Source organism: Alligator mississippiensis, chromosome 4 (genome assembly GCF_030867095.1).
Source record: "Alligator mississippiensis isolate rAllMis1 chromosome 4, rAllMis1, whole genome shotgun sequence".
Lineage (NCBI taxonomy): Eukaryota > Metazoa > Chordata > Crocodylia > Alligatoridae > Alligator > Alligator mississippiensis.
In genome coordinates, this window is record NC_081827.1 from 243,525,870 (window position 1) to 243,545,523 (window position 19,654).

General features: G+C 42.2%; 1 protein-coding gene across 10 annotated transcripts; it reads right to left on the minus strand.

The window, feature by feature from the left end:
• Positions 1-419: 419 nt before the first annotated feature.
• On the minus strand, positions 420-19,654 carry CEP70 (centrosomal protein 70). 10 transcript variants are annotated; one of them, XM_019480541.2, is made up of 18 exons: positions 19,378-19,654; positions 18,776-18,852; positions 16,731-16,844; positions 16,050-16,149; positions 15,780-15,903; positions 15,191-15,371; positions 14,664-14,833; positions 13,222-13,281; positions 12,206-12,305; positions 11,809-11,897; positions 11,165-11,239; positions 9,796-9,895; positions 6,987-7,157; positions 5,560-5,706; positions 4,873-5,041; positions 3,409-3,523; positions 1,813-1,892; positions 420-612 (listed from the first exon to the last, which is right to left on the minus strand). In XM_019480541.2, the coding sequence occupies exons 1-18, from the start codon at positions 19,481-19,483 to the stop codon at positions 551-553; spliced, it is 2,040 nt and encodes a 679-aa protein (XP_019336086.2). In that variant the 5' UTR covers positions 19,484-19,654; the 3' UTR covers positions 420-550. The 10 variants fall into 10 exon arrangements, with proteins under 10 accessions (XP_019336086.2, XP_019336082.2, XP_019336084.1 ...); XM_019480537.2 differs by having other exon boundaries at positions 18,776-18,855; XM_019480539.2 differs by having other exon boundaries at positions 18,776-18,855; positions 19,359-19,419.

The following is a 19,654-nucleotide window of genomic DNA, read 5'->3' on the forward strand; positions in this document are numbered from 1 at the left end:
AAACATCCACCTCCTATTTTCCCCTCCTCCAGAGCACAGCTGTCAAGATTCGAAACAGGGATACAGAATTCCAGAACTCAGTGAGTATGTGGTTGTCTTTAATTCGTAGATCCAGGAGTGGACTGCAACTTTCCAGAGTTGAAGTATTTTCTGCAGTAATTTAATCACTGGCAAAAGCTATGGCTAAGGACACTTAGTTGTGTTTTTATGAGTTTGTCTTGTACTTCAGAGCTCTCTGTAGCAAGTATGTGTGGCAGGCATTCAGATGCTGAAGGAGCAGTGTCTTAATCAGGATTTGTATGAGATGTATTTGCTGGAGTGGAGTGAATTAATGCTAGGTTTTGTATGTATTCATTTTCTTCGTAGTCACTAGTGCATTTGTGCTTTCACAACTAACAAGTAAATAAGAGGAGCAGTGGTAACATCTAAGCAAACATTTATTTTAGTAAAAAATATTTTAAAACTGTACAGTAAGGTCAAATACAGGTTGGAAGCACCTGTAAATCTAGTATTAATACATTCATCAGTCAGATCTCCCAAGAGTGGCGTTTTACCTAGCTAGCAGCTTCAGGTTCTGCACGGTAGGTAAAATATCATCCAGGTTACTGATTTCTGAAATAAAGTTAGACGTACAGCAGTCACACAGTTGTATATGGAACCAAGAAGTTCTGGCTTTGGTACGACTAATGTGATCAATAATTGGTTGTAGAAAATAAACTCCTCATAGTCCTTATTGCACTAAACTGACAGAGGCTCGAACATTGTGCCCTCTTACAATAGGCTGTGTGACCGACCAGGTATAACTTCAGTGCTTGCTTATAACAGTCCATGAGGATTGTGTCTTGCAACCCAGTGACTGCATCTCAATGAAATTTTGCCAATAGCATGTATTCTCTATAATAAGTCTTACTGTAAATAGTACTAGGAGTTCTCCACCAGTAAAGTGATCTAAAAATGTGCTAGGAAGGGCTCACCTGTAACTAGCTTAAGGGTCCGTCTTCACTGCAGAACTGACCCTGGGTTAATTTAGTCCACATGTGAGCAGCCTTGTTGCAGAGCCACACCTGAATTACTGGATTGTCCCTGGTGCTGCACTCACTCACGCATGTTCCCTGGACTTCTGGGGATATTTCCCATAGTCTTTGGGGATACTGTGAAGTAAGACTCTCCTGTTTTGTCTTAAAAAGTTGAGGTAAACTTGTCTGTCTCTGGGAGCAGATGTTGGGTGGAAGGCATTGAAGAATTCAGTACAATTGAGTTAGATTACATCCACATGACAAATCAAGGGCATTAACAGTTCTGGGTTATAGCCTACACTCCCAAATGAGCCAGTAAGCTGGACTGAAAACATGCTAAGCTTAGATCAGAAATGTGCGACTAGAAATAGGCTATGAATGATGCTAAATTACCTCGGCAAGTGACAGTGGAGACACTAGGAGAACTGCAAAAACAGCATGGTTAAGATTTAGGTGAAGCTTGGACCATAGAGGAGAGCACCACCTCCTCGCTCTACCCTGCCTGTCCCATGTTGGTGCTATGCTCTGCACTCTTGCACTAGGCAAGTCAGCTTCATGACTAGCATGTTGGCTGTACTTGCTTGGTATGCAAGTGACAGTGGGAGGTGAGAAGGAAGAGGAGATAGGGACAGGTGGGGAGCAGTGCCACTATCAGCTTTTGCCTCTATCTGGAAGCAGAGCCTGTGAAAAATAAGGCTATGTACACAAAAACCCTGGAGTTTCTATTTTAAGTCATTTTGTGTTGAGGGATTTCTGTTGTGGAAAACAATACAATCTATTGTTGAAAATGACTTACCTAAAACACAAAGCAAATCTTGAATAAGAGCTTGAAAAGCTGGGAAGAAGTATTCATGTTCTTCTAGTTTGCTGATAATACTGCAATTAAAAAATTATAGCAAGTTTACAGTCCTTCATGTGGGAGACCATGTCCCAATCAGAGGCTGCAAAGGAGCCATGCAAACATGGGTCCTGACCTTTGACACATCCGAGTCTTGAGTTTCTGAAATGACACTACTTATCATTACATACTGTAACAGGCAATCCCCCACCAACAGTTACATTTTTAGGTTCTAAAAACCTCCAGGCCAAAACTGCTGTGTGTTCTGGGGTTCAATTATAACTTAGTCAGAACCTTTCCACAGTGGAAGCAAGCTTTTTTTTAAATTTTAAATATAATACTCTACCTATACTTCTACATGCACCTGAGAAAAGTAAACAGCGTGTGTGTGCGTGCACATACACACTATGCATAACACCTGAGCTCCATCCAGTACTAGCTGTTTCAGGTACAAGAAATCTGGCAGCAGGTAGCTAGGGAATTCCATGTGTCCAGTTTTGGGGACTGCTCTTCAAGAGGGACACTGGGAATCTGGAGAGGGTTCAGAGGAGGGCTACTCGCATGATTAGTAGCCTCCATAAAAGACCCTATGAGGGGAGGTTGAGGGATGTGGATCTCTTCAGCCTGCACAAGAGACATCTGAGGGTGAGACCTTGTAGCAGCCTATAAGTTTATCAAGGGGGGACCACAGGGAATTGGAGATATGCTATTTACCAGAGCACCCCTAGGAGTAACTAGGAATAATGGGTGCAAACTAGTGGAGAGTAGACATTAGGAAGAAATGTTTTACAACAAGGGTGGCCAGAATCTGGAATGGGCTTCCAAGAGAGGTGGTACTATCAGCTAACTTGGAGGCCTTCAAGAAGAGGCTTGAGAGACACCTGGCTGGGGTCATCTGACCTCAGTCCCCTCTTTCCTGCCTGGGGCAGGGGGTCGGACACTATGATCCTTTGTGGTCCCTTCTGACTCTACAATCTATGAATCTATGCCTGCAGGGAAAACACTGCTTAACATATACTGATAGACTGCCATTGGCTTCTATTCCATCCAGGAGAATAAAAACAGCAGCAGACTCTCCCTATGCCTGAAGAATGGTATTTGTGCCCAAAAACTTGCAAAGAACAATTTTTTCAACTATTTAGTTGATCTAATAAAATATATCACATTTACCCAAAGAACCTTGTCTGCCATAGACTATATGGACATTGTGCAAAAGCATTTTTTTTTCAGTTTGATGTCTTTCATTTCCTACATAAGCAGGGATACATGATATTGGTTTAGAGATACTACATACTTAAGTAGAAATTGTTTTCAAAACCTTCAGTCTTGATGTTGGCCTTAATTATTATTTTTTTCATTACAACCTGGCCTCTCATTTTTCTGGTGCAAGCTCTCTCTGGCACATTCATCCAGGTCTTAGTGTGCAGTGATAGTACCTCACTGACTTAAGTTCAGTCATTTGAAATCCAGTCCTCAAAATGAGAAGCAGTCCTAACCAGTTCTCTGAGTTACTTTGCTTCATACTTCAAGAGTGACACCTCTACGTCCAAATACCTTTGGATGTCTTGGGTCCCCAGCAGCTGCTCGACCTGTTCATTCACATTCTCATTAATTATGTTACAAAGCTTTCCAACAGTGTCCACCAGGACAGTGGGTGGGGCTGAGCTATCTGGAAGGAACAAACACCGCATGTTTACAAGGATTAGCAGGGAAGTGTTTTGTATAATGCAAATCCACCTAGTGTCTTCAGTTTAATCTTCACTTTCTATATACAGATTTTAGCATTAACAGGATTTAATCAGCTACTGAACACCTTGTGCTCATCAGGGAACAGTGACAGTAAGGCACTGTTTAGGGCAAGGAATCTCATGCTTCCCTTAATGGCTCAAAATATACAGCTGTGACAGTGTTAACATCACCAAAGGAGGACAGATTCTATACTTAAGAGCTGCCAGAAGGGCTCCACAGAATTCAGTTCTAGTAGCTCCATATCACCTTATGCCGAGTCCTTTCCAACTCACAAACCGCTGGTTACTAGAGATCCATCTGGCATTGCTCTTTCCCCATCTACAGAGGTAAATTTTGCTATTATCTATAAATATTGATTTCATTTTTAACATTCAATATTTTAAAAGAAAAAGGGTGAGTGTGAATTTGGAAGACTGAGCATGTTCACCATAGCTGCTGAGTAGAGATACTATGTCCGTAACAGTGAGAGTAGGGATGATTTTAAGAGAGAGAGCAGTCATGGGAGCTGCAGTGAGTTTCATGTGCAGATTTCCCTTTCAGACTGGGCTTGTCCATACTGCCCCTGCCTGGGCCCTGCTGCAGGCGGGGGGAGCAGGCAGACCCATCATGGGGCCAGGAGTCTCGCTGGTGCAGCAGGAAGGAGGGGACACAACACTTCCTTTCCCCAACTCCCTTTGGCAGCAGGATCCAGGTACAGGAGAGGTCTGCAACCTCAGGCCCGGGGGAAGAGGGAGGCACAACTCCGCTGATGGGCAGCACCCCTTAATGGCTTGGCCACACCTGCTGCCCCCTCCCTACGACTCCCCACCAGCAGCCTGGGGTACACAGGAAAGACAAAAGCAGCCAGGGCTGTTGCTGCCGGAGGTCACTAAACTACTTGCTATTGGTTAACCATTTAACCAATATAACTAAAGGAGGTTAAACAGGTAATTTTTAAAATATTTGCATCCCTACTACATATCTACCTTGCCTTATTTGACCAAAGACAGACTTACATTTCCTCCCAGTGACAGAGGGCTGCAGGTCAAACAACTTATTTAAGACCAGAGCAATCATACATTGATTGTTGGTTTCTCCTTTTCAAACTCCAGGGTAACAGCACCTTTGGGCTTTTTTTTCTAGTCGCAAATATTTCTGAACAACTTATTAGTCCTCTCACTATACTTCACTATCTTCTCTACTTAAAAATCAAATTCTCCCCTTGTCTCCAGTTACTGCATAAAGTGAATTTGGAAGAGTTTGACTACACGAAGTACAGTGAATTTTTACCTAGCTCTAGGAGATCATGGAGGTTTCGCATAGCATTGGTCATTTCTCCAAGCTTTGTGTAAACTTCATTCATTCGTGGATAAACTCCATTCAGAGAACTCACATCAAATAGCTTTTGGAAGTGAGAGACTATTGCATACAGTGTCTGTAAAGAAGGCATCTGGCTATTCTGTACCGAAGGATAAAAACAAGTCGTCAAGGAAAAGCACTGGAAAAAAAGCAACAATTCCTTAAAATAGGTCACTTCTCTTAATAAACAAACAGTAGGCATTAACTAATTTAAAGACTTACTCTAAAATGTTTAGCTAAACGTGACAAGGAAACAATGCCACCTGACCCCTGATACAAGGAGAATTTGTCTCTGATACAAGGACAGTTTCCTTTAGCTGGAGTGTGGAGTATGCACAAGTCTTTGCCAATTTAGAAATAGACAAAACAGAGTTAAGATGATGATATGTGGAGTCAGCCAAATCCATCCCCAGACTAAATCCTTCAAGTTGGGTCACTCCCAAGATAAACTGGCCTGTTTTATTAAAATAGTGTTTGCCTGAATAAAGTCAAGCAGGCAGTTCTGAAGCCTTGTGCAGACTCCCAACTACACAAACCCAATCAGTGTGTGAAGAACACAGGTAGGAATTTTAGAGTAACAGTTAATTTGAAAGACATGAGGAATTTCTGATAGGTTACCTTTTCTCTATTTTCTATTTCTTCCAAGATTGCATCCACTATGAATTGAAGGTCTTCAACACGAATGCATTCACTGTTGTCCTGTATGTCTATAGTGTGCCAGGGCACCAGTTCCTGTGATAGCTTTCTCAGAGACCTATACAAGTCCTGTTATAATAGAGAGAAAATTCAAAAGTTTGAGAAGCTGCAAGTTTCAAAGTACAATAGTAAGTTATAGCAGTTACATAAAGGAAAGAAATAGGCTGTTGAATTCTTGTGCAAGACAAATACGACAGTGTGGCAGACTAAGATTTACTATAGAACCATTACACAAAATATTTTGCTTATATTCTTAGCTTCAAGAATGGAAGTCTCATTTTGAATACAAGGATTAGCAAGATTGACAACAGATCACAGCAGTTTGTTACTCAGAGATTGGCCTAAAATGTCATGTCTTTATTTAAACCAAAAAGCTAATGGTCTAGAAGGAAGGAAGTACTTGAATGTAACTTCACTGATATATAAAATGTAAAACATGTTTTTCCCCCAAGAAAACTAGTGAACAAAGTTACTGAAAAAGAGAAAGTCAATTGTGCAGAGGACTACATTAAAACATTTACTGGAATCCAAGATAAGGTTTTCTTCCCTCAATCAAAAAGCCTCAAGTACTGGGGACAAAGCCACAGTTAAGGCACTGCCTGCACTGGGGCAAGGTAATTCATGTGGTGGTAGAGAGAGCAACCAGCCAAGGAAGCATGGGGAGGAGTCGCATGGGGAGGCTTATGGCATGCGTCTTGGGAATGAAGGATACAGTGCAACCTCTCCTGTTCCCCAGAGGCTCCGGCCACTCCAGCCCTAATCTGGCTGGGTCTGGAGCTGCCACAGCTGTTTTTCCCTGGCCAGGCTGGGCTGGGGCTGCTGCCACCCACTGCCCCAGAACCAGAGCAGACTTGCAGCAGAAGTTAAGTAGCAGGGTGTGCAGGAAGTGGGGGAAGATGGGTGTTGGGGTGGGGTATGGGACAGGTGGCAGGGGTCAGGCACAGGCAGCAGGAATAGGCTCAGAGGGACAAGGGGCTGGAGGACAAGGTCAGGGAATAATATGGCAGGGGATGCAGGTAGGAAGGACAAGGGGTAGAGGTCTGACAAATTTAAGATGACCCTCCCCAAGTAATTAGATTTTATAAATGAAAATTATAACAAATTTATCATCTTCCCTGCATAGAATCGAATTATTGGGAGAGGGTCATCTTAAATTCAGTCATCCTGGATTTGGGTAAATATAGTATAAAAAGGACATGAATAAAGTGATGGGAAGAACAGCATAAGAATTTTTTGTTTTTGAAATAACCCAAAACCTAATAGCTGTGAAAGCTACACAAGCAAAAGCGCAAGATTGCAAAAAATGATGGGTCCCAGCTGAAGAATGCCAAAGTGCAGCGGTTCCTTACCTTTAGCGCCATTATTTGGTCTGCCCACATTTCTACTGTAGGGGGAAGGTGCTCAAAGCCACATTCTTGTCCATTCTCTTTGATGCCATTTTGGACTGGCCCTTTACTTCGCTTATATATTAAAGGAGGAGCTCGTGGACTACTTAGCACAGAGTCAATGCTGGACAAGACCTTAAACATTAAAGAGAAGCTTTTAATGCTGAAATCGCTCAACGGCGCTTTGTTGTTCAGCCTAAAATTATAGGCTTTGAAGTGACCTCAAGGGTCATGTATAGGGACCTACCCAAGCAAGGAGGCCAAATTTGTGGGCAGATCACAGGGCTGCCTGCCATTTTCACAGGCTTATTGTAGTGGGGCCCCCCCATACCTGTGACTGGCAGAGGGGCCCTAGTGGCCCTGTCCCTCACTGCTAATTGGCCAAAAGGGCTGTCTGCCACGCAGCCACAACCCCTCACCGCTGACTGGCTGGGATGGCTAGAGCCATATGACAGGCAGATCTCTCAGTCAATCGATGGCAAGGGGCAGAGGTGGCCACCAACTTGGCTCCTCCCCTTCGCACCAGCAGAGCCCCCTGCCGCGGGCTGTGTAGCTGGGCCACTGGGGAGCCAGCAATTTATTTTAGTAATTTTTTTTTATTTCACAAACAATGCCCGATTTTGCGATTTCTGCAAATTTGTGAATTGAACAGGTCCCTGGTCATGTAGTCTAACCTTTGGCACACGAAGCATCTGGTGTTAAATCACAAATAGCTCTGATAATTACTTTAGTGGGAAAGTATTTGTAAAATACAATATGTAGCTGTGTGGTTGACTTACAGACTTAAAAAAATAACCATTACAAGAAATGCCTCAATACTTACAAGGGTGTAGGTTGTAGCCGTGTTGGTCTAAGGACATAGGCAGACAAGGATCCTTGGGTGAATTTGATATCTTTTATTATTAGTTGGTCTAATAAAAGATATCAAATTCACCCAAGGAACCTTGTCTGTCAATACTTACAAGCCACTTAACTAATACTTTTGCTAAAAGGATATAAATGCGTTGTTTTCAAGTGAGAACCAAAAAAACCTGAAAAGGCTATGTTGCACACCTTGCAACAGGTGTGCCAAGGACAGAGTATAGATCATGAACATCTGGTCTGAAGCACATCTCAAAACCTGCTGCTGCCCAGATTCAATAAATGCTTTGTGGTAATTTTACACAGATCTTCTATATACAATTCTATTCCATATAACTGGCTTCCTTTATAAATGAATTTCATTGTATTGATAATCTGTATTTTATGGATGTCTTGGTAAGTACATTAACCTTCTTAAGCCAAATAGGCAGGGCTGAAGGCTTATCTTACTGTGAATTGTTGAGAGTTATGGAGTCAAGAATGGCAGAGTGACCAAGAGAAAGAGAGCAGTACTAGCTGTGCTGTACAATTGTAAATCTATTACCCCTGTCCCACAGCATTAGTGTTTGTTTGGGACACAAGCACATGGTAAAATGCATCCCTACTGGTCAAGTACAGCAAAATTTTACCCATCCCATTTTATGAGTAATTTAAATTATTAACAACTGACCGCTACTGGATAAGCAGAATGGAAGTTATCTAGTTACACCATGTTAGGTCCTTAAAACGAAAGATATACATGCGAAGGGCCACCCAAAGAGGGTCTGGGTCAAGCCATTTCTGTGTTCTGCTCCTAATCCATTCTCTTTTCCTTCTTGCCCTCTATTCTAGTAACATAAACTAAGACAGGATCATGCCAAATAGCCCCATCTTTAAGGTAAAATTCTGACTGATATGCTACAAATAGGCATCACATTAGACCCAGAAGAAACCATTTTACTTAGATTTCATAGATTTCATAGACATTAGGGCTGGAAGGGACCTCGGAAGATCATCGAGTCCAGCCCCCTGCCCAAAGGGCAGGAAGTCAGCTGGGGTCATAGGATCCCAGCAAGATAAGCATCCAGTTTGCTCTTGAAGGTGTTCAATGAAGGCGCTTGAACCACCTCTGGTGGCAGGCTGTTCCAGACCTTGGGGGCTCGGACAGTAAAGAAATTCTTCCTTATGTCCAGCCTGAAATGGTCTTGTAGTAGTTTATGACCATTCGACCTAGTCGTCATCCCTTGGGGCGCTCTGGTGAACAAACGTACCCCCAGATACTGGTGGTCACCCCTGATAAACTTGTAGGTGGCCATCAGATCACCCCTGAGCCTGCGCTTTTCCAGGCTAAAGAGCCCCAGGGCTCTCAGCCTGTCATCGTAGGGTCTGCTTCCCTGACCTCTGATCATGAGCGTGGCTCTTCTCTGGACTCTCTCAAGCTTCTCCACATCCTTTTTGAATTGTGGAGCCCAAAAGCAGACGCAGTACTCCAGCTGTGGCCTCACCAAGGCCGAGTACAAGGGGAGAATGACATCCCGGGACAAAGTGAAGTTGTTCAGATGTCCATGTCCATTGTCCCAGGACAAACTTTAAAATGTTTCACAGGGTAAGAAATACCGGGCATTTTTACACACGCAAGCGCCTGGCACTGTGATGCCTGCAGTTGTATAAGCGGTGAAATGCACATCAGCACTGAGAAAATGGCGACAGTGCACTTTTGAACTAAACCACATTGGAAGTGCTTAAGTTCAAAAGCGCACTGCCTAGCCTTAAATTTTCAAAGAAAGGGGATCATATATGAAAACTTCAATTCAAGATAATATGCTTCTGTTTAAGTCAAGTCTTTTTACAACTGTAGGACAAGTCTTTTACACTTCATTATAAAACTGCCAGCGATTATTGAAAGCATCACAGCTGAAAACTTTATTTGTACCTGTAAGTATTGTCTACAAACTGCCTGCAGCTGGTCTTCTGTGATAATCTCAGATTCTTTATTTTCTTTGATCTTTTCTCCCATCATAAATTCACGTGATCTATATGTAAAACAAACAGTATGTTAGAGACCAGTGCTTTCAACAAAAGCAATTAGCTTCCAGGCCAGTAGGGCAAGAATATTTTTACATGTATGCACCTGCAAATAAAATCTCCACCTTTTTTACTTTTATGCTGCCTGTCCAGTCTGTGCACATTTTATTCATTTGCATCTTCCATGAAGTCAGATCATCTCTTCACTTTTAAAAATGTTCATTTTAAGTTGTCTCCTATTTCCAGATATATGAAACAGTATTAAACACTGATAGGTATTCACTTTTTTACTTTTATTCCATTGTGACTAGATGTTGCACTGAGGTACAACCTTATACACGAATATAAATAACTAAGGAAGTTTTGCTAGCATTTATGGTGTTCAAACTGTTTAGCACAGATTCTCTGACCATTAAAGGCTGGCTTGTTGCCCACATCACATCAATAGGATCCACATGTGTACGAAAGGACAAAGATACTAATCACCTTTACCTATTTGCGGAATAAGATATACAGCACTTTTTCAATGAGATGCCAGCAAAAGTACTTCCTAGAGAGATAGGTGACTAGAACACTGTGAACTTGAAAGCATGACTACAGCTTCATCTCTGCTGCCATCTTATTTAAAGTAGTGTTCAAAACAAATTTTAAAAACCCAATTTAAAGATTTACAAATTAAAAAAAATAAAGAGTAGATGAGGCCAACTCTCTTTGGACACTAAGTCGTCACTTCAGAGATGTACCTGGGGTCTCTCAAGGTATAGTAGCCATGGTCATAAATCAAGGACTTGTGAACAGCAAATTTGGAACATCCTTAGTCATGGTCTAAGTTACAGGCAGTCAAATGCCTTCATTTTTATACATTAAAAAAATGTTTTAAACATTAAAAAATATGGCGATATACAAATTCAGCGGCGGGGGGTGGCAGCAGGGAACAGGAAATGCTCTGTTTACCCTTGGAACAACCAGGAACAACGGCCATAAGTTGATAGAGAGTAGATTTAGGTGGACATCAGAAAGAATTTCTTCACGGTTAGGGTTGCCAGAATCTGGAATGGGCTTCCAAAGGAGGTGGTGCTCTCCCCTATCTTGGGGGTCTTCAAGAAGAGACTGGACAAGCACCTAGCTGGGGTCACATGACCCCAGCACTTTTTCCTGCCACTGGCAGGGGGTCAGACTCGATGATCCATTGAGGTCCCTTCCAACCCTAGCATCTTTTAATCTAATAGAAGTATTAATGGAAGTTTAAATTATTTTGAAGAATTAAGCACAATTACTTGATATTTTTCTTCAGTGTTTTCTCCAGTTTCTTCACCTGGTGCTTGTAAAGTTTTAATTCCTGTACAGTTGGTCTGTTGAAAAGAAATATTTTGCATTACACTTCAAGACATCAATAAGGTTAGCAAAAACTCCACTAGAAAGCTTTGCCAGTAAAGCAACGCTGATTTCATTATGGCTGAAGTCTTAGCCTAGGCCACTTCAAAAGCAAAAAAGTACCTCTTTTGGCATGAGCTGTATTGACCTAGGAGGACTTGCTAGTCTAGCAATACTGGGGAACTTTTATCCTGGGGACCATGCCTTAGGAGTAATAATGCTAACAGTAAAGAGATGGCAATCTTGCAATCTGTCCCTTGGCTTAGTGGGGCTTAAGCACACCTGTGTGAGTGACAGCTAGATGAACAGCAGGTACCCAAACAGGAAGAACTGTCATACACGATCTTCAGTGCAACTATGGATAGTTCCTTTTACTGCTCAGAGCAGTGACAATGGCAATCTCTCTCAACTATCTCATCTTCTAGGTTCTGCTTTTACTACGCAGATGTCTTGGTAAACATCTAGAACTTCAGCTATTTTTTTGTAAAGCAGTTACACCCAAACTGCTTTGCTTTGTCTTTAAAACAAATGACTTTACCCTTCTCACCTTGTTTCCAGGTCTTTCCTGAAATTTATGTTTTCATGCTGGAGCTGTTCATTCCTGGCTTTTGTCTCAATGAGCTGATTCTGAAAAGACTGAAACAGAGCCTGCATGTTAACTATTTCTATTTTATTTCACTCTCTAGGTTTAAGAACTTCTCTGATATTTAAAGGAGTATTTTTCAGTTTTATGTTTTGATAGTACCCAAAAGCGCTAGTGAGAATCAGGGCCTTATTGCTAAATAGATAAACAGTTAGGAAGACAGTAAAATTTCTCCAAAGGGTTTACAATCCCAGACCAACTTGGGAATGGTAAACTCAAATGCACAGACAACTAGCATTTAACTGTTAGTAGAAGACATTTTTTTCTAAATCTGCACCTATTACATGTACCAGTTCCATACCGTTAGCAGTGCTCTATAATTAGGAGTAGCATCTAGATTTAAGAATTCTCCCCTGCCTTTTCCTTCTGCTTGAACATGATCTTCATCTTTTTTATATCTCCTTTTGGGAAAGATAATAAACAGGTTAGTTCTTCATGTTAACTGAAGTTTAACTAAGAACAGTTACATTAGAAGCCAATAAGAATATAAATTAAAAAACAAAAACCCCAGGAAAGCAGCATAGTATATCTGTCCACAGACCCACACTCCTACTTTTTTTCCCCTCAGGCTGTTTCAACCTGTATCGTACACACTATTCATCCAGAAGCAAGCTGAACACAAACAAAATACATGTGGCACTTCTACAATGAAAAGCTCATCTTGTTGGCCCTGACTCACAATTACATTCTGGCTTCTTTGCGTCACCTGCAGCACAAAAAACAGAAGGGGATCACCCAGTGCAGTAGAGCCAACATAATACTTCTACCTCTTGGACCCTGACAGAGGGGAGATAGCCAAGGTAAAAGGAGCACATCTTGAAATGCTTTTCACTTCCTTGCCACAGAGCAGTCTTTTGACTAGCAAGAGTCAGATACAAAAGCTACAACAGCCTTTGGGCTACTCTAGTTTATGCCATGGACCAAGCTGGTTGACAGCCACCTACCAGATCTAGGGTCTGCAAAGGTGATGCACTTTCATACCATCACCTCCTTCAATGCCGTTTGGAATCAGAGCATTGGGTCTAAAGTTCAAGGCTATTATAGTCCCTTGCTGCTTCTGGCAGGATAGTACTTTGTGGAATGTGCAATGCCTATAGCTTAGACATTTAATTTTCAAGTAACGGCTAATCCTGAAAGATACTTGGTGCTTCACAAACAGCTCTGAGTTCCCTCAACTCCCACTGATTTCAGCAGGAGTTAAAGGTTTGCTGCACTGAAGTTCATAACAAAATTCCCATCTATTTCAACAAGCGCAGTACAACATATCTTTGCATAGTCTAATTGAAACAGTGTTAATAATGAATGAACTGGTCTTACCTTAGCTCCTTTTTCATCTGATTAATCTGAGATTCATAATAATCAATTAGGCAAAGAAATCTGAGGGGAAAAGTATATATTTTAGCCATTCAAAATATTCCACAAGCTACATAATTTAATGATCAAGGTATTGCAACCAAAGCCAAACAAATATCATGTCTTTCCAAACACTATTCTATCATGACTTGATACAATCACTTTTATCTGTGCTACTTCTCAGATGTTCACTGGACTGACACACAGCAGAACTGGCACAACCTTCCAGGCTACACAAACCAGAAATCTGATCCTTGTGCCAGCCTGAAATTGTCACAGTTAATTCAAAAGAAGTCTGTCCTGCTTGGCATAACTATAATTAAACAGACCAAGATGCATATTGAGATACAGCTAAAAAGGGATATAAAAGATAACAAAAAAGAATTCTGTAAGGACATGAGATGATAATGACCAAAAATAGTGCAAATCCCTAAATGAATAGGGAGGCAATGCAGAAAAGGCTGAAGTGTTTCATGTCTTTTTTTCTTCAGCCTTCACAAAAAAAACAGGATAAAAAGCCATGATAGCTAGGGTAAGGGTGAAAGAGCTAGGATTAGTTATTTTAGAGAGGAAAATATTGAGGGGGAATGTGGTAACTCTTCAAAAACAAAACAGGTTAAGATGGCTATGAAATCCATCTGTGTTCTCTGTGCCCACAGTAATAGGCACAGATGGCAACAAGGGAGATTTCAGGGTAGATATTAAGAGAAAACTTTCTAACTGTGAAAGTAGTTAGGTACTGGAAGTTATCATCCAGAGAAGTTGCTGACTCTTTTTTCTCAGTATTTTTTAAGACAAACATTGGCTGAGACGGTTTGGATAGGGATGTTCTTGCCTTGAGTAAGAGACTAGATTAAATGACCATCCAGTTCTATTTTTGAGCTTACAAACCTTGAGAAAGGCAAAAATCAAGGTGATGGACGTGGTACCAAAGGGATGGGATTGATGGAATGGAGAAAGACGTGCCATCAAAACTCTCCCTGGAATATGGAGTAGCCTCTACGAGATACCTGGGATGTGTATTGCTGGGTAGGGATGATGTACATCTATAGAGGCTACTTTGCAAACAGGACACTTTTCAGACTTAAATCACAAATACAGCAATAAAATAAAATAAAATATAGTGTTGTACTTTTAAAATGCAACTCCTCCTGGGGATCTCTTCATTCTCTGTCCTTTGCTCCCATCTAGTGTTCAGGGGTTGCAATTATTGTTCTTTATGGAATTACTTATCCAACTCAGGTTTATTATAAATTATTGAATGGATATATGTAAAAAAGGACCCACAAGCACTTCCAGTACCTCTACCCCAACATCATCAAGGATAATCATTTTAAAATGGTTTCTTCATTTTATACATGATCTACAGAGCTCTCACTTATGACAATAGAGATAGACTTGCTCACTGTTGATCCAAGAGAGATTTGGGGGCTCGCTTGCAAAACTGGCAGAACATTTTGTTTTGTGTAGTAATGCGCTCCTGCTCTTCCACCCCAGCCTTGTAGATCTCTTTCTGCAAATGTGCAATGGTCTCTTCCTGTTCATGAAGTTTCTCTTGTTGCTGATGGAACTTGGTCTGCAAACAGATGATGGGGTAATTCTAAAATAAGTGTAATATCAGGCATGCTAAAGATGGGAAGACTATGCTGTATGGGACCAGACAGATATACTAGTTAGGCAGCATGGCTCCAAGACAGCTAAGTTATTACTTCCCACTTGTACTTAGGAGGTGGATGGAGAGAGATTATTTTTTCAGTTACTCAAACCCTATCTGTTGAAAAATTTGTTGTTTGTTAAAATCATAAATATAGAATAACAACTTGATGGCACAAGCTCTTGTATTATTTTGGTCACTGCAAATATTTCCAAGTATTTCATGAAACCATGCAAAACCATCTGCTGTTTCAATCCCTAAATAGCGTATCAGTGTCACCTGTGAAACATGTTGATCTTTCTGAAGCTCTTTCACTTGGTTCTGCTGCTGGCAAACCTTAGCTATAGTCTCATCTTCCAGCTGACAGATTTTGGATTTTATGTTCTCCACAGTCTTTTCCAAGTTGTTGGCGTGTTGTTCTTGCCGAGATGCTCGACCACGTTCTAAGCGCACCTCATCTCTAATTAAACAAAGCAAAGCAAAGCAAAGCAGTGTACTCTGCTATATGTTTTATTAAATACAATGAAGTATTTGTAGTTCTTGAGGCACTGGCACCAAAAATGCTGCGCAAGGCATGCAAAGCAACCCCTGGCAAAAGTGTAGGGCAATTTCAGTGATCAAAACCTTCTGAGTACAGGGAGACGCTCTAAGAGCAGAGCAAACTAGCAGAGCATCCTCATCCACAAATCCCACCTTTGCCCCTTGCACAACGTTTAAGGAAATGGCCTTAAGTCACGCCCAAAAAATTCCAACATTCAGAAAATGGATTGTTAAACTTTGGCTTGGTAGTTTTTTAGGAAACATACCCCTTGCATAAATAATCAGGGATTTGTGTTTATGAATAACTTCCTTCCATCAACATTCTTACCTCAGTTGACGATTAGCCTGTATAAGCCCCTGCATCATCTTCTGTTGTCGTTCTGTGTCTTCTACCAAAGTTTTCAGTGCTAGTCTTATCCCCAGTGAAGAGTGTTTGTCTAAAACTATCATATCTGGAGACAATGAAGATAAGATAATGACAAGAGGGTGGGTCAGGTATGAGGTATGCACCTCCAGACACTGCTTGTAAAGATGATTTATGAATGCAAAGTTAATCTTTTTTAATAATAAGAGCTTATATAGAATAGCACTGCATTACCTGTTAGATTTTTGCTGTTTCGTGGGGTAGCGACAGACACAGGTTTTAAGCCATGACGCATTAATAATTTGTTTAAGTTTTCCCATTCTGCTTTTTCCTGCTAGAGTTGGGAGGAGAGAGAAAAGAGCAATGGCCTGAGTTCTGAGTATTACCTTATGGTACACCGTAATTCTATTATATCTTCTAATTGAGTACACAGTGCTATACATCCAATACCAGAAAACAACACAATAACAAGAAGCCAAACTTACAGAAGGAAGCCAAAACCTTAAAAATCTCCTGGCTGTTTAAAAAGCCCTCAGTTATTGTTGACTTATGATCCCCAAGAAACACGAAGTTATTGGTTCTCATCTTTAGACATAGGGCACCCCTTGGAAAATGCCTGGAAAATGCTCTTAGTTTTCACTCATTTTTGACAACAGAAATATAATAGAAAAATCCTTTTGTGCAAAAAACTCAGAATAACCAAAATAGGTCACAGTGTTTTTAACACTGTGGATTCCTATTTGAAAACTCTAAATTTAATCTCATATGAATCATGTTTGCATACCTAACAACGCTAACAGTGCACAGCATCCCAAGGCACTCTTGAAAGGATCTCAAGGCATGCCAAGGTGCCACAACAAACAAACAAAAAGCTTTTCAAAACTGACATGATCTAACTTCTAAAGACACCCCTACCTGGCACCCTGTCATATTCCAGCTTCCTAATTCAACAGTCTTCTGTGCTGGATGGGAAGTCACAAGCTTGTGGCCTGCTGGAGTATTACTTGATAAAGCACAACTTGTTGGGATCTGAGAACAAAAGGAAAATTGGTCCTATCAATGAATCACTGACAGCTCAATTAAAAAATAGCAGTTTCAGCTTCTTTTGGATATGAAAAATATAAAAGCTACTTGTTCTCTTTCACAGAGATGATGTCTGTCAACTAGTCAAATTCTTCATCCTTTCCAAAGCCAAGTCCTACATTTTCTAGGTTTAATGATCTGGTGGCGCTCAATTTCTCGGCGCTTGACTTGAAACACCTTAGAAGAGGCCTGACTTTCAGAAAAGCCTATGCACCCCCTCTCTAAAAAATCAGGTCCCTTGCAGGTATCAAGTCAGACAAAAAGGAAACCGTCTCTATTTCCAATCACATAAAAATTCAGACCAAAACACCTGATGTGAACTGCATGATAAATCCCACTGTTTATAGACACCACCTTACACTGAGCTGCACTAGAATTTTTAAATTGATACAATTTAATCTGCAGAGAACGCTTGATAAAAGGGCCAAAACTAAGATGGTGGGAGTGGGTATTGATGGTTGCTCAACACTGTAGAAATATCAGGCCATCCTATTAGATACCTAACTATGGATTTAGAGCCGAACTTTTGCCCCTATTTCTGAATATTTTTCCAGAACTATCATTCAAAATAGGTTTAAGTCTGGCACTTTAAATTTAACAATAAATATTGAAAATATGAGTAACCTCATAACAAAAGCAAGAGGGGAAGAGTATTTCTATCAATGTACTATTTTTTTCCCTCTTCTTTCCTACGATCAACATTTACCTACATTCAATTCTAATGCATCAAAACACCATACAGGTCAGTCGCATCATACACACATTTAACTTGCGCGAATTCAACTATACGTGGGGTGGGAGGGGGGGCAGGGCTCGAGTTTGCATGTGTGCCCGGAGCTGTGGCTGGCCGCCGGGTGGGAGCAGCAGCATGGTGGTGCCCGGGCGGCACGCAGCCATCCCCACCCTGCACTGCCGCCGCCAGCCACACAGCTCTAAGCACGGCTCCGCAGCGGCGGCGGGAGGTTTTGGAGGCAGAGGCAGTCACTGCTGGCATGGTAATATGCGATTTCACTATACACGATTTTCGCCTTACGCACCGACTTTAACGTAACCCCTGCGTAAGATGCGACTGACCTGTACTTATTTCTTGCAGTTACACATAGTGATACAGGGTCTGATCTTTCAGAAGTAAAGTCATTAGACACTCGAAATGCTTTTGAAAGTCACGATTCCCATCAGAGCACACACCAACTGCTGAAGCTTCCTTAGCCTGATGAAGGGGTTTTGAACCCAAAAGCTTACTTAATAACTATTCTCCAACCATTTGGGTTGGTCTAATAAAAGATATCAAATTCACCCAAGGAACCTTGTCTGCCTACGATCCCCATCAAGGATTTGAATGAGCATAGTGGATAAAGAGGAAATTTATGTTGGAGAATGGTTAGCCTTTTTATATTACAAACATAGCAGTTGGTAATTCAATTCGGGTCAGACTCGATGATCTAATAGGTCCCTTCTGACTCTCAAATCAATGAAATCTATGAATACCCTTTTTTGGGGGAAGGCAGAACAACTAGTAGGGGACCATGATCTGGTGTGCGTGGCGGAGTCTTGCTTCTTTGAAGATCTCTTTTTTTTTGTTGGTGTTCATTTGTTTGCAAAATAATTATTGCACATCGAACAGTGGGCCACCAACATTAGAAATGTTTTTTAATACAAAGCATCCGGTAGGTAACCTTCACTTAATCTGCTTGGGGGTTTTCAAGAGGAGTTTGGACAGATATCTGGCTGAGGTACTACGATCCCGGCACTCGTTCCTGCCCGGGGTAGGGGGTCGGGCTTGATGATCTGTTCAGGTCCCGTCCGACCCTAGAAACGACAAAACTATAAGAAACTACGCTGTACACGCAACACACCGCTTAGCTTCATTGCTCTACCTCAGCCATAACAAGCAGCTCCCGTGTCGCGGCGCTCAGGGACCGGCTGTCGCATCCCGCGGCTCTCCTTCGTGACGCTGCTTAAAAAAAAATCAGGAAGGAGAAAACCAATGAGTCCGAAAACAAGCCCAGGACAGCGACACCGACATCTGCTGCGGAACGATATTTTGCAAGGGCCAACTAAAAAAATTATCAGAGCCGCGGTCCATGCCGGGAAGGTCGCGGTTGGGCTGCCAACGAGAATTTAATATCCCTGAAGACCCAGATTTTTTTTTTTTAAATGACAAATATCTGCACAGATTTTCTAGCGCGACCCCAAGGGTCAGCGGCGGGACGGGGGGGCGTTTCAGGACCACCCTGCAGCGGGGCACTGGGTAGCTCGGCAGAGGATGCCCAGGAAATGCCTCTTTGATGGCGCTGGGTTTCTTTGGGCCGTGAGGAAACCAGAGAGCAGCCAGAGGGTGGGGGAGGCAGCTCAGCAGCTGGGGGGCCCTCCAAGGTCCTGGGGGAAAACCAGGGCTGGCCCCGACCGGGAAGGCCTCAACCCCGGTCTAGTAGGAGACCTTAAACCCCTCACCCTCACCCGCCGCCGATAACCCCACCCGAAAGGAATCCAGCTTCCGGCTTCCTGTCCTCTGACTTCCTGTTGTGGCCCCGCCCCGGAAGGAACCGTCTTCCGGCTTGCGAGCTTTCTGCACAGCCCCTCATCCGCCGCTCCGAAGGAGTTGGCTTCCGGCTTCCGGCGCTGCGCGCGCAGTCACGCAGCCCCGCGGCTCGGAGGAGGCGGCGGCGCCGCGGGGCCCGCTCGGGCCGGTGCAGGCGCTGCCATTGCGGGAGCGGAGGAGCCGAGGTAGGAGTAGAGAGAGGCCAGTTGCTGCA

Coding starts and splice junctions, on each gene's coding strand:
- CEP70 (XM_019480537.2), bottom strand. CDS start 19,483: ATGAGGGGCTGTGCAGAAAGCTCGCAAGCCGGAAGACGGTTCCTTCCG. Junction 13,282..14,663: donor AAATCTCTCTTGGATCAACA/GTGAGCAAGTCT, acceptor TTTTCCCCTCAG/ATTTCTTTGCCTAATTGATT. Junction 613..1,812: donor AGATTTGCTTTGTGTTTTAG/GTAAGTCATTTT, acceptor ACTTTATTTCAG/AAATCAGTAACCTGGATGAT.